General features: G+C 39.1%; 1 protein-coding gene and 1 long non-coding RNA gene across 2 annotated transcripts; both read left to right on the top strand.

Moving 5' to 3' along the window:
- The first annotated feature begins 807 nt into the window (after positions 1-807).
- LOC122651498 lies at positions 808-11,834 on the top strand. Its single transcript, XR_006331467.1, has 4 exons — positions 808-820; positions 4,042-4,045; positions 5,475-5,484; positions 11,719-11,834. It is a non-coding gene; the product is annotated as an uncharacterized LOC122651498 (long non-coding RNA).
- An 820-nt stretch (positions 11,835-12,654) lies between these two features.
- On the top strand, positions 12,655-13,698 carry LOC122651497 (AT-hook motif nuclear-localized protein 23-like). The gene has a single exon (XM_043844903.1). It carries the CDS (start codon positions 12,684-12,686, stop codon positions 13,623-13,625), a length of 942 nt encoding a protein of 313 aa, XP_043700838.1. The 5' UTR covers positions 12,655-12,683; the 3' UTR covers positions 13,626-13,698.
- Positions 13,699-14,006: the final 308 nt, after the last annotated feature.

Genomic DNA, 14,006 nt, shown 5'->3' with positions numbered 1-14,006 from the left:
AAACCACGGACAGATGCTGAAAGGATTTAGTTATAGTGCAGAAAAACCTGTCTTAAGAAGCTAATAAGCCCATAACTACTACTAGTATGATATATAATATAATACAAATTCCTTTTTGACAGGTAAGCTCCAAGGAGAGCTGAACTCATGACTTCTTGATTGTGAGGTGCTAGTCTTTGCCAACTGATCTACTCCCTTGGGGTATATAAATTAGTTAGTTGCACAGACTCGACTCAACTTAAAGCAAGCCTTATCCCACCCCATGAGTCCTGTTTTTCCATTCTCCCTTATTTATTCCGTAGAATTAACTAAGTCATAAACAAATTACGGTTGGGTTAAAGATATGTATGAGGATGTGGTGACCAGTGTGAGATCTGTGGGAGGCCAGGCCAAGGAATCCCCAATTACGATTGGGTTACATCAAGGATCAGCCCTAAGCCCTTATTTGTTTGCGTTTATCATGGATCAGTTAACCAAGAAAATCCAAGTCGAGGTACCTTGGTGTATGCTCTTCGTTGATGATATTGTTTTGGTGGATGAGACAAAAGCAGGGGATTAGCGCTAAGTTAGAGTTGTGAAGATTAACCTTAGAAAGAAGAGGTCTTAAGATTAGTAGATCAAAGACGGAGTATATGATGTGTAACTTTAGTCACACTATGATGGATGATGACATGGTGAAAATTAAAGAGAGAGATAAAGCCAAGTGACAATTTCAGATATCCGGGGTCTATCATACACAAAGAAGGTGACATAGATGATGATGTTTCACAAAGAATTAAAGTGGGATGGATGAAATGGAGAGGTGTGACTGTAGTACTGTGTGACCGACACACTCTTTTAAAGCTTAGAGGAAAACTTCAATAGGACTGTTGTCTGATTTGCTATGATGTACGGGGCGGAATGTTGGGCAGTTAAGAAGTGCCATATAGCGAAACTGTGTGTTGCAGAGATGAGGATGTTAAGATGGATGTGCGGAAAAACTAGGAAGGATAAAGTGAGGAACAAGCGTATTAGAGCTGATGTGGGAGTTGCCCCGATCAGTGACAAGCTCCGAGAATATTGTCTGAGGTGGTTTGGTCACGTGCAACGAGGCTTGGGGACGCCCAAGTAAGGAGGGGTGATCTGATTCCGATTGAAGGAGTTAAAGGAGCTAGGGGTAGGCCTAAAATTACCATGGGTAAGGTTGTGAAGAATGACATGAATAGTCTGGGTCTTGTGCCAGGTATGACCTCAGATAGAGCCTATTGGAGAGCAAGGATCCACGTCGTCAACACCATGTAGTTGAGATTTTCCTGATTTCCTTGGCTATACTTCTTTCCTCTTACTTTCATTTTTCATTTCTCACTTTCCTTACCTCATTTCTTCATGTTTATTCTTTATTCCTCTTACTTTCATTTCCCTTTGTGTGGATCTCAGTTTTCCCTACTTTATTTTGAAAGGATCCATGTAGCCGACTCCATTTAGTTGGGATAAGGCTGAGTTGTTGTTATTCAAATTACTTTGTGATATATAAACATTATAGTCATCTACATAGTTTATGCAACTAAGAAAAAATGTAAAAATATTGTTATATTATATATAAGACATCAAATTAGTATTATGCAATATAGTTGAAAAACCAGGTTTTGACTAGGGCTACGAGTTAAAAAATGTGAAACCTGGTCAAGAGTCATGTAGACCTGTCCATTATAAAAAAAGACCAAACTCGGTCGGAGTACTGAGTCAAATTAAACTCGTCTCTCTCTCTTACTCACACACACACACACACACACACACACACACACACATGGTATCTCTCTCTGTCTCTTTCCACTGGCACAGAGATGGGAGACCTTGCCCATGAGTTGCTGTCTAAACCTCACAGTTGGTGAGGGTTTGTCTGGAGGTTTGAAAGAGCTGCCCCACCGATGTTGAGAGTGATGATACTGGTTTCTAATTTTTTAGGAATAAACCCAAACCCATTAGAGATATGAAGAAGATATCACCCACCAAAGGAGGCATATTCTGATATCTGAACTGTCCTAAGACTTCCCACAGAAGTTCTCTCTCAGGAACACCAGAGAAAAAGTCCTAAGAGGAATTTTTTTTTTGGGTGAGGGGGGGGGGGGTGGGTTGGAAGATATCTCAAAATTTATATTTACAACAAATTTTTTATTTGGTTGATACATTTACAACAATGAAAGGTAGCAAAAGAGGAACTTGTGAAATGTGGAGCAGAACTCTCATATAAATAGTTCTGAATTGTTTTATGAGCTTAATCAGAATGTGTGTGTTGATACTAAGGCTATTTTAAATCCATCAAATGATGGATGCCGCTTATTATTCCACCCATCGCGGTAGCTGAATGTTAAAATTCTTCTTCTGAAGGAATCAGACCGACCGTCCTGCTCTACCTCGACCTGAACTCATCGGGCGAAAAGAGACTCAAAGAAGACAGACCCAGGAAACACCTTTAATGGGGAGAGTGCAGAAAGTGTTTGATGGGATGCCCAAGAGGGATCTCGTCTCATGGAGCATAACATAATTGCTGCACTTGCACAGAATGGGACAACCCTTTAGTTCTGGTATGATTCGAACATGGGCTTTATGAGGGGTTTTACTGTTTCACAGGTTAGGTTGTGTATCCAATTTGTTGATTAGGTAGTGACTTGCTAAGCTTAGGGTTCACTTTGCTTTAAATTCATAGTGTAGCTCTCTTTATATTACTTCTGAAGATATTTGATTTGTATTGAGTTGTTTTATGATTGTATAGTGTATGTCTCTGTATATTTGCTTTGATTTGTTGCATCTGCAATTTCCTTGTTCTACAACAGCCCAAATCAACGTGTAAACTCACATAGCTGACAAAATATCAGTGATTTAATTTGCCTCCATTGAGTTTGATCTTACCTGTGTGCATATGAACTATAAAGAGCATGGACTGGAACGATGTGTGGTCTGGAGGTTGGTGAGGCTAATCCAAACAAGTCTCTTGAACACTTGAATAGCAGTTGTAGACAGGTTTTTTATTAGCATCGGTAAACAACATTAATGGAGTTTGGATTTTGGAAAGGGACCGCCTTGTCTAAAACCAATCTGGCTTATGTCCTTCTAATTGAGTTAAATTCAGATTAACATAGAGTTGATCAGGTGGGTTATGAATTAAATCTTAGGTTCTTGCGGTTCCAAGTCCTCCAAGCTCCTTTAGTTGGTGTCCAATTCAAAACCCAACTCAACAGCAATTGAGTTGGTTCAGGTGAGGCATTGCCATCCCAGACTTGCTGTAAAGTGTGTAATTAAACATAGAGCCACCTTGGAGTAGGGCCATAGGCTGGATGAAAGAGTACATGCCATAGTCATACACGTACAGCAAACTGAGCAAAGGCCTTTATAATTTTTTTTTCCCTGATGGAAAAGGCCTTATGAGTTGTTGGATGGAGTTTTCCTTCACTCACGCTGTAGAGAATCTCTTAAAACTACGGGGATATGACATTGAATTGAGAAAAGGTTCCTCGGACTTTTGAGGTGGGATTTGATGATAACATTCACCAATTACAAAAGTAGCGTCATATCACCGTGGTTGTAGTCTTGACGAGATTCTCTTCACCTTGGGTGAAGGAAAATTTTGTCGAAGCTGTTCGTGAAGTGGCCCGTACTTTATTTATAAGACTAAGAGGCAATTAATTAAAAAAAATTGCACAATTCCTCCCTTAGCATGTGGGACCTTAGTTAGTAAATTCGCGTATAATATGCATATTATACGTGTCTTCGTATTTTTAAACATATAATATTCCCGTTCTCGTATTTTCTTGTATTTTTATAAAAAAATGTGTTTTTTAATCAAACGAGTATTATATTTGTATAATAAGCATATTATATGTATTATATGTTTTTTTTTAAAATAAAAAAAAAAACCCAAAAGATTAGAATTTAGGGAAATGATTTCACTTTCCCTTTCGTCCCTTTCGATTTGCGTTGAACATCCAACCGTAGCAGGCAATAGTAGCCGCCCTCCATCTCCAATCATCCTCTCCATCTCCGTTCAACAAAGCGGCACTTAAGTCTTGTACTCTCCTCTTGTTTCTCTGGTCTTTGAACTTTGATGGTGGTAGTGAAGCAAATGAATCTGGAGTGATATTGGCGAGAACGGCTCAATCTCTATTCTATTTTATTCTTGTTTTTCTGTCTCTTGTAGCTAACGTGTACAGTGGAGATTCATATTTGGAGCTCTCCTTCTTGTCTTGTGTTGGTTAATTAGTGGAAACTGGGAAGTGGGAATTCATCCCCCTTCACAAGAACACATCTGGTTAAAAATATATGGTTATCTCATTATAGATAATAAGAAATGTAATGTTGGAAGAATGATTTAATGATAAGGTAATTAACTTGCTCATCTCATTTTCAGACAATGTACATTCATTTCTTATAGATTATTGATATTTTGGTATGGTAGAGATGTTATATAGCATATTATATTATTGTGTTTATTTTAATTCATAAAATCATGATATTATTTTGTTTATTAGGTAATGAATGCATGTTATATAATGAATATATGTCCCTTTTTTTAAAAGTATTATTGCCGTCTATGTCGTATTATACCCGTATTAAATACGTATCGTATTATTACTGTATGCATTTTATGAAATCGGATTTTTGAAAAGTATTATTACCGTCTAGTCCGTTTAATTGTCGTACGTATCCGTTCCCGTTCAATTGCTATTCCCGAACTTACTAAGTGTGGGACTGTGTGAGTGGGTGATGAGGGAAAAAGTCAGATGTTCAAGCCGAGACAATGTTGGGAACATAGCCTGCTTTTTTGTGTTTTTTATTTTCTGCCCTCTTTTGAGCTCCATACCTACTAAATCCGGATCAGCTACCCACATGGGGACGGGTGGGGACAGATCTGACCCCTCCATGGGGTATGAGTCCCACACCCTAGAGGTGGATCCCATACCCCACCCGTCCCCATGTGGGTAGCAGATCTGAACTCATACCTACTTGTATAGAAAAATTGGAGAAAATTAAACAATTACTTTCTCATTCTGATAGAGTGGTCAAAGTCTCTTTTATTAACCTGATATGGTAATTGGTGTCCAGGTCCTAGTATTTCCAGCCATTTGGTCGAGGTTTGGTCTATTTTTCCTCTTTGGAGATCTCGAGGCAACGATGATTTAGTCCTTTGTTTTCCTAATTATTAGCTTTGCCTTATTTGTAAGCGTATTTCATTGTTTGGCATGTTCTGACCTTATCTATCCTTATCCAAGAGTTCCTTCTTGAGAGTAATTTGACAATTTTTATTTGTTGTCAATGATGGAATTCTTTAGAAAATGTCGATCACTTTCTGTTTTTTCTGTTTTTTTTCAAGATCTATTTGGAAAGGGGTTCTTAATAAGTGATGGCTTCAACAAATAACAATATTTCCCTTTCTGAGAGAATGGAAGTCAATCATAAAAAATTTCAATGGTATATCAATCTGTGATTATATTGGAAAGCTTGCTTTTAGTGTGATCATTCATCATATTTGGTGAGAATATGGAATAAAAGATGGATCTCCTCGTTGTGTACTGTAGAATATATTTGTGAAACATTATTTTTATAAATCAGATATAGATTTTTTCATATTATATCTGAGCTCTATAGTACTTTAAGAAATTGGCATCTAGCCACAAGGTGGGACCTTTTTCTTATCTCACCCTTTTTTTCTAGGGTTCTTGATGTATTATTCTTTATTTCGGTGTTTTTTTTTTCCTTGGATTTTGATGTATCATCCTTTGTTTAGTTGTTTTTTCTCAACTGTCTTCTTATGTATCAAGTGTTGTGTATTTGTTTTTAGGCTTTGGAATAGGGTTCCCCTTAGGCATATCTTTTTGGCTTTTGTTTTGTACTCTGCTCATTCCTTTTTATCTGTTTTCCATCCACCAGAAAATAAAAAAAAAGTAAAAAAAAAAATTACCACAACACTAGTGTTCAGATTTCTTCATTAAAAACCCTTGATTGGACGATTTCCCACCGCTTGATTGGTGGGAAACTGTCCTATGGCGTCATAGCAAACCCTCTCCAATAAAAATGCATCACAAACATGTAGCAGTTTGTGCTCTGAATTGGAATTGAAATTGTCGAAGTGATGTTCAAATGACCAGGGAGGGAAAGCAGGGTGGGTTTTATCCCTCGAGTCCCCGCCTCACCCCTCGGTCTTCCAAACACTCCAACTTTGCAACCACAAGCCATCAATAGTCGATAGAAAATGGTAATAAGAAAGTAAGAAATGATGAAACTTGTAAGACTGAAAGTGAAAAGTCTCAATACACATACACTATTAGATTATTTTAGATTTTAAACTAAAAAGGTAAAAACTTAAAACAAGGTCGGGCTGAGCTCAAGGCTTCCACCCTAGTTGGGCTCTGATCTTGCGCCTGAAATTTTAACCTTAACCTGTCTTTAAGGTTAAAAAATCCAGTTCAGGCCCTGTTTGGGTTCAGGGCAGATTCGGCCCGACAGGCCCAAATTGACACCCCTAGGTGTTTCAAAGAAGCCACGTAATCAACAAATTCTATGTTGCCATGTTGTATTGACCAGCTAGTTATCTCACCAACCACATTGATAGCTTGATACCTTGATACCTTGATACCTTCTATAGTTCTATGACCGCCACCAAAGTAACTATATGGGAAAATGATTTCTGTGGGGGTAGCGTGGCATCTGAATTGACTGCCCGTCTCCCTTGAAATGCGAAATGATCATCTAATAGATGTTTTCATGTGCGCTCCCCCACATTAAACACTTTCCCTAATTATATTGCGAGAAGTATAATTTTTGGAGGAAGTTTTTATTCACCGTGTGGGAACGTTCATCACACCATCCTAGGGTTCACAAACCTCTATGGGATTCACAGACCCTTATAGGATTTTAGTAATTTCCCCAAAATACTCTCGTGATACCCACCGGCACCCATCTAAAGCTGTGAGATCAATAAATTCCCATTTATCCTGGGTGTAGGAAATCTCGGTCTATATTTTTTTGACTAATTCTATGATGATATGAGAGAAAAACGCATTCAACCAATGAATTGGAATATCTAAGGCCACTTTTGGAAGTTATAATGTTGTATATGTTTGAATGATTTTCAAAATATTATCATATAGAAATTAAAAATACTTGAAATTTTAAGATATAGGAAAAAGATCTCTTTCAGTCCGGGAGTGACGCTTACGCCAGCACTCCCATGAGTCTATCTCTCTCCTCCCTCATATGACAAGACACCTCTACCCCCTTGTTTTATGGAGGAGAGAGATAGACACATGGAAGTTCTGGTGTAAGCCACATTCCTGTACAGAAAACTGCTTCCTTTAAGATATATATGTTTTGTTGACAATAGGTCAGATATCTCATCCTTGTGTAGATCCCGACTCTCAACACCTCATCCTGGTATGGGTCCCACTTTTTTAGAAGAATGTATGTAACAGACTAGTCCATAGGAATCCTAATTTATCAATCATGAGTAATGACTAAGATTCCTTGTAGAATCCTCTATTATTCTTTATTCTTCTAAAAGAAAGGATCCACATATAGATGAATTGCCCAATCTAACACATCTTTACTTTTTTAATAATTTTTAGTTGGGAAAAAGATTGTTACATTGCCCTTGTACAGAGACGTACAAATTCCTTTATACCCTTCTCACATAATAAAATAGTGATGTTCATATTGACATTCTGTCTTATTCTGACCATGTGAACCCCAAGTGGATGATATCATTTTTCAACCCCTAATTGGTATAGTGTGTAGATTCCTTCTTACACTGCCCTTATAGAAAGTCCTTGCCCTTTTAAATTATTTTTAAATAATATTTATAACATAATTTGAACATATAACTGCTTAAGATGAGTTGTATTAAGCAAGGTTCTAAATCTCGATTTTGAGACTGATTTTGATCAGGCCTGAAACAAAGATGTGCTAGATCATGTTTCAAGGTTTTGACATTAGGTTTCGACCCTAGGCCTCCTTAGGTTAAAACTCAGGGACAAAACTTTGGTTTCAACCATGGGTTCCAATTTGTCTAGGCCCGAAATCGAGACAAATAAAAAATTTCGATTAGTTTCGGCCAAGTTTTAATTCCATGGTCTTAAGTATTCTAAATCGATGGTCAAAAAGTGTTTATTCTTATCATGCCTCTTCTCTAAAAGATTTGGGCAGTTGGATGGTTAGGTTTGACGACAGAGCACCTCCAAGGAGCCTCAATACTCACTCTACTTTTTGATCTATTGATATAGCCTGAAATTTCAAAACCTACTTTTTCTTTAGTTCTATCTATCTTTGTGATTATTTGTTGGGCTCATGTTCTCTGTGCCACAGCGCAGGCTGCGCCCAAACACATGGGCTTGCCACTCAGGGGGACAGAGTGGTCATTGCACCCACCCCCATGTATTTGGGCGCAGATTGCGCCCCTGGCATAGAGAACATTCTCCCTTATTTGTTTTTTCTTATGGCTTGCTAGGAATCTATATATTTTTCACATCCTGATGCTATCCTCAAAATTATCAAACCTATAACAAAGTATGTCAAAAGTAATGCCTGAGAGTTTTTTGTTGGATATCAAAACAAGACTTAATTTTTTTTTTTAATTTTTGTGAAAGTTGTAAAGAAGGAAAGATACTTTATTTTGGCTGTTTATTAGTTCACAGTTTGAGCTTGGAGTGAAAAACTATCCATGAATATAGATGATGATCATGATGTACCTTCAGCTCTTTCTTTTTAAAATATTTTCTGTATTTCACTCCAAAAAAATATTTTTTCTTGGGGCGATGTTCTCTGCTTAGGAGCATACGGGGGCGCAGGCTGCATCCAGACACATATGGCAGGATGCAATGATCATATCAGCCATTCAGGGGAGACGGGGATGTCATTTCGCCCAACCCTATGTGTTTGGGTGCATCTTGCGCCCCTAGTGTAGAGAACATTTCCCCTTTTTTGATATACGATAGAAAATCACCTTTCTCGACCACTCATGGTTTGTGGTATCAGTACGGATCGCCCGATACGTCTGATACTACAAGGTTTTGAAGATGATCAATATCTGGCCGATACTGTATCGGTGAAATGGTATGTACAATGGGTAAAATAGTCAATAAACCTTTTTTTTTTTTTTAATTAGGGGGTAAACTTGTCCAAAACGATAGATCCTTGCCATCGATAACGTATCGGTTTTAAAGATGACCGATACCCGTTACGATAGCGTTCACTAAAACCATGCATCCACTTGCACTGCTAGTCTACCACCAAGTAGATTCCTTGTGCATCCATCAAATCAGATGAAGTCATGTTGATTCTTTTTCGACGGCTTTCATTAATTTGATTAGAGTAGTGAAAAACATAGCTTACTATTGGGTGAAAAGAGTGGTTGATGTGTTACTGACAAGAATTTAAGAATAGACAGGTGGCTTTTACCAGTCGTGGATCTATCAATGTATGTCCCCTTAATGGTGAGAGGTGGAATGTGGGATCGAGATCCTCTCCAGCGCACATCGTGCGGCTGGGGGGCTTTGATCCACACCATGACACATATTCCGGTGCAGTGGTGCGTGGATCGAGGCCTCCCCAGCTGGACGATGTGCGCTGGACATCGTCCCGCACGGGAGAGGATCTCAATCCTGGAATGTGAGTCAAGGTTTTAAGTTGTTCATCGGCCTAGTATTGATCAATCTCAGATCGGTGTAGCGGTACAAACCAAGGGCAAAAAGATAAAAATCAATTTTAAGGAAAAATAATGGTAAAACCGTCCGATCCCATCAATACGTGCTGATTTGGTATCAATATTGACAGTGACCGATACTGTGATCTTAACGATGAGAGAAGCTTTAATAGCAATAGAGAACATTATAAACTACCTTCCTCTAGCCTCTCTATTTTACGGAGGGGAGTTTCTAAATAACACCTTTAGTCCTCTATTGATGTATTTAAAATTTGACATATTTACATAAAAAAAAAAAAAAAAAAAAAAAAAGAATTTAACACCTTCATTTAATTTTCTTGTCTTATTTCTAAAAGTATTTTCAATGATAGTGAATATGTTTTGATAAGTGCAAAAAAGTATATTACAAATTTATCAACACCTTATAAGGTATCAATAAGAAAATCCCCTTTACATTACCAAAAAAAAAAACAGAGATCAACAAGTGGGGGTTTGAGGATAATTATTCGAAACTTTCAAGGTCAAGTTCATTTCGCAAGTTTGAGAAGATGACATTTAACTCCATTCTGGTGTACGAAGCAATGACGGTCAAAAAATGGATTCTTGGAAACAATTTCAGATTGTATTGAAGACTTACTAGTGGAATTTGATTGTTGTGAGCTCGTTCTATTTTTTAGAGGAACATCCTTAACCATTCCACTAGCGGTTTAATCAGTAATAGAGGACATTATACATTTATCACCCAACTTTAGAGCATGCTTATGTCATTGCATGCCTTGAAAGATCAACTCTGACTCCATAGCAAGAAAGATCCTATCGACAACATATACGATAGTTTAACCAAATTCCACTTCATAATTGGAGGAGTCACAAGGCTCAAGAACTGTGTGTTCTCTATGTTCTTATGAATGAATTCCGTTTTACACCTTCCTCCTAAAAACACAAAGCCTATTAAGGCAACTTGATAAAAGGCTGAACTGAATAGAAATGAGTAGACATCAATTGAAACTAAACTTCAGTTTAATGGTTTGTTTTCGGTTTAATACATTAAATCAAGGGGCATATAGAATGTGGCAGGATTTTTGACTTTCAAGGGAGTGAGACGATCATTTCACTCTCTGCTATGTCTATGTCTGGGCATGACTGCGCCCCTCCCAGTTAGAAAGAACATTTTTCCAATTCAACTTAATCAAAACCAGTTTGAATTGATGGATTGACGCCCATAGTTTTGGCCATTATTGTTTAGTGGATAGTCCTCTAGATAATGGCAAAATTAAAAGGAGGAGACAGGGGACAGCCAGACAGAGAGTATAGATTGTTTTTTATTAAGTAGTTATAAAATGAAAAGTAAAATACTAATATTAAGATGTACTTGGTGTTCTCCGACCTTGGTATTCGATACCAATTATGTCGGGACTCGGGACGGCGAGGTGTTCCCTCCCACTTCCCCATTTCCTCATCCGCACGTTACCCCCCCCCCCTCCATCCTTTTTATGTTATCTTTCTACTCTACAAAATGTTATTTCCCATTCCATTTCCATTGCTGATCTTCCACTTCTTCCTTTGTTTTTATTTACTACCCTATTCTCCTCCGCTTCTCCCTCACTTCCACCACTAGCCCCCACATTTTTTGACATTACTTCTCTCTCTCTCTCTGGTCGGTCTGCAAAAGACAGGTTTGGGGAGAGAGAGAGAGAGAGAGAGAGAGAACCAGGATTCCAAAACCAGGTATTTTTCCAAGTTGTTGGTGAGGACCAAAATGTCTAAAACCTTCCCCAGTAGTATCAAAAGAGAAAAAAATTGATCTAAACCCTTCTCAGCGCTCACTTGTCTTTTTTTAAGAAAGCAAGAGAAAAACTAAAAAAGAAAGTTTTCAGAGAGAATCTTGCAAACCCCATTTTCCATTTTATTAAGAGCTCAGAAAGACATAAGAATGTTAGTGATGGCAATGGTAACGGTTTCCTCTTTATTTTCTTTTCATCTTCTTCTTCTTCTTTCACTGCTGTACTACTGCTTTTATTCATTGAATCAGACAGTTATATAGTCAGGTCCCTTCTATCGTACGCCAAGTGTGTGTTTTAGTTCGTTATCGTACGCCCTTTGTTGACAGTAGACTCAGAAAGAGCACCTCACCACCTGTTTGATGCTGTACTTGCCGTATCTGAAATTCTGGATGTGCAAGCAAGCAAGCAAGCAAGCAAAAGCCAATAAAGCTCTTAGCTCAGACTATCTCCTCCTTTCCTTCCTGCTTCGTTTCAGTTACAAATAAATGGAGTAGAAGTGAGTGAATGAGACCAAACGATGACTGAGAGAGAGAGAGAGCTATAAATAAACTACCAATTAAAAGCTGAAAAGTAAGGAAAGGGTCTCAGACTCTCAGAAACTCTCTCACTCTTGAGGTTCATAGTTCAAACACGTAACAGCGCTTGGGTGGTGGCTGGATAGTCTTGAAGTGATAGAGAAGAAAGCTAGCAGGGTTTTGGATTAGGTTAGATATGACTTGTTGGGAGAACGAAGAAGCAAATCAAGACTACACAAAATTCGTTTCAGTGAATTAGGTGCAAGAAACACTCAACTCTGGAGGAGCTGAAGTGCAGGTGAAGCAACAACTGATATATCTATATAAGATGAGGTGAATCAATTGAGTGTGAAAAGCTAAGATAAATCCCTTTTCATGGTTTCTGTGATTCAAACCAGCGTCTATGATGTGTTAGATAGCCTCACTTGGGCCTTTTTCTTCTTCTTCTGTTTTTTTTTTTTCGCCCTCTTTATGTTTGTTGTTTAATCTCATTCTCATAAGAGTCATTATCTATCGATTAGGGTTTCATGCATAAATAAAAAGGTAAGGTAACTGTGCCCCAAGAGATAAGATTTTGGATTTTCTCCATCTGGGTTTTGGAGTGTTCTTCTTCATCTATCACAGACGAGAGGTTTTGATTTTGATACCAAAGAAGAAGAAGAAGAAGAAGAAGAAGAAGAAGAAGAGCTGGCAAACAGGTGGTGGGATGGAAACATGGGGTTGGGAGGAGTCGACTCGACTCCATCCCTTCGCCTCTGTAACCCAGGCGACGACCATGGTGGTTTGGATCCGCTTGGACCCACTAAAAGAGAGCAGAAGCTCATGGACTCCACAATCAACACCAACAGCGATGGTAGCAATAGCAGTCCCAACAACCTCGAAGACGACGAGAGCAGAGACAACAACAATGACCTAGATACCGAAGACCAAAGTGGCGGTGGCGGCGGCGGCGGCGGGGGGGGCCACGAAATCTTCGAAGCCGGTACCGGAAGGAGGTCACGTGGGCGACCACCGGGGTCCAAGAACAAGCCGAAGCCACCAATAATCATCACCAAAGAAAGCCCCAACGCTCTTCGAAGTCATGTTCTCGAGATCAACAGCGGTAGTGATATCGCCGAGAGCCTCAATACATTCGCTCGCCGCCGACAACGTGGGGTTTGCATCTTAAGTGGTAGTGGTGTCGTCACCAATGTGACCCTACGACAGCCAGCTTCGCCGGGAGCTGTTGTAACCCTACACGGACGCTTTGAAATACTCTCACTCTCTGGTGCTTTCCTACCTGCGCCTTCGCCAGCAGGAGCGACGGGGCTGACGGTGTATCTGGCAGGAGGGCAAGGGCAGGTGGTGGGTGGGAGTGTCGTGGGTCCATTGGTTGCGTCAGGGCCGGTTATGGTGATTGCCGCGACGTTTACCAATGCGACTTATGAGCGGCTGCCGCTAGAAGAAGAATCCGCCGGTGCCGGAGAAGGAATGCAAACGTCGGGGGTGAATTCGGGATCGATTGGTGTTTCAGTGTCTCCTCATGGTGGTGGTGGTGGTGGTTTAGCAGAGGCATCTACCATGCCTATCTACAATCTGCCCCCAAATCTGGTGCCGAATGGTCAGATGCCACAGGATGTTTATTGGGCTAATCCTCGTCAACCTCCGTCTTATTGAAACACTTCATCAACAACTGTGACATGTAACAGACTAACATCCACAGACAGAGAGAAAGTGAAAGAGAGAGAGATTGAGAGAAAGAACTGATAAGTTAAACCTCTTTCATATTTCTCACCTTTTGTTTGTTTGTTACTTTTGAGTTTAATTTCTTGGATGTTCATCATGTAATCTCCCTGTAAGATACAAGCAGGTCCACACTTTTTTTTGTTTGTTTTTGTTTTCATTCCAATCCCTTTTGATTTTCAATGTGAATCTGATGATGTTCTTGTTAAGTTTTAATCTGGTGCATATATACCTTGTGTTTCATTCATGAAATTAATAGTTCTTCTTTTCTGTAGTTTCTCTGACCCTTTTTTTTTTTTGGTTTTTTGTTTTGAA

Source organism: Telopea speciosissima, chromosome 2 (assembly GCF_018873765.1).
Source record: "Telopea speciosissima isolate NSW1024214 ecotype Mountain lineage chromosome 2, Tspe_v1, whole genome shotgun sequence".
Lineage (NCBI taxonomy): Eukaryota > Viridiplantae > Streptophyta > Magnoliopsida > Proteales > Proteaceae > Telopea > Telopea speciosissima.
This window is presented reverse-complemented; position numbering and strand designations above follow the sequence as displayed.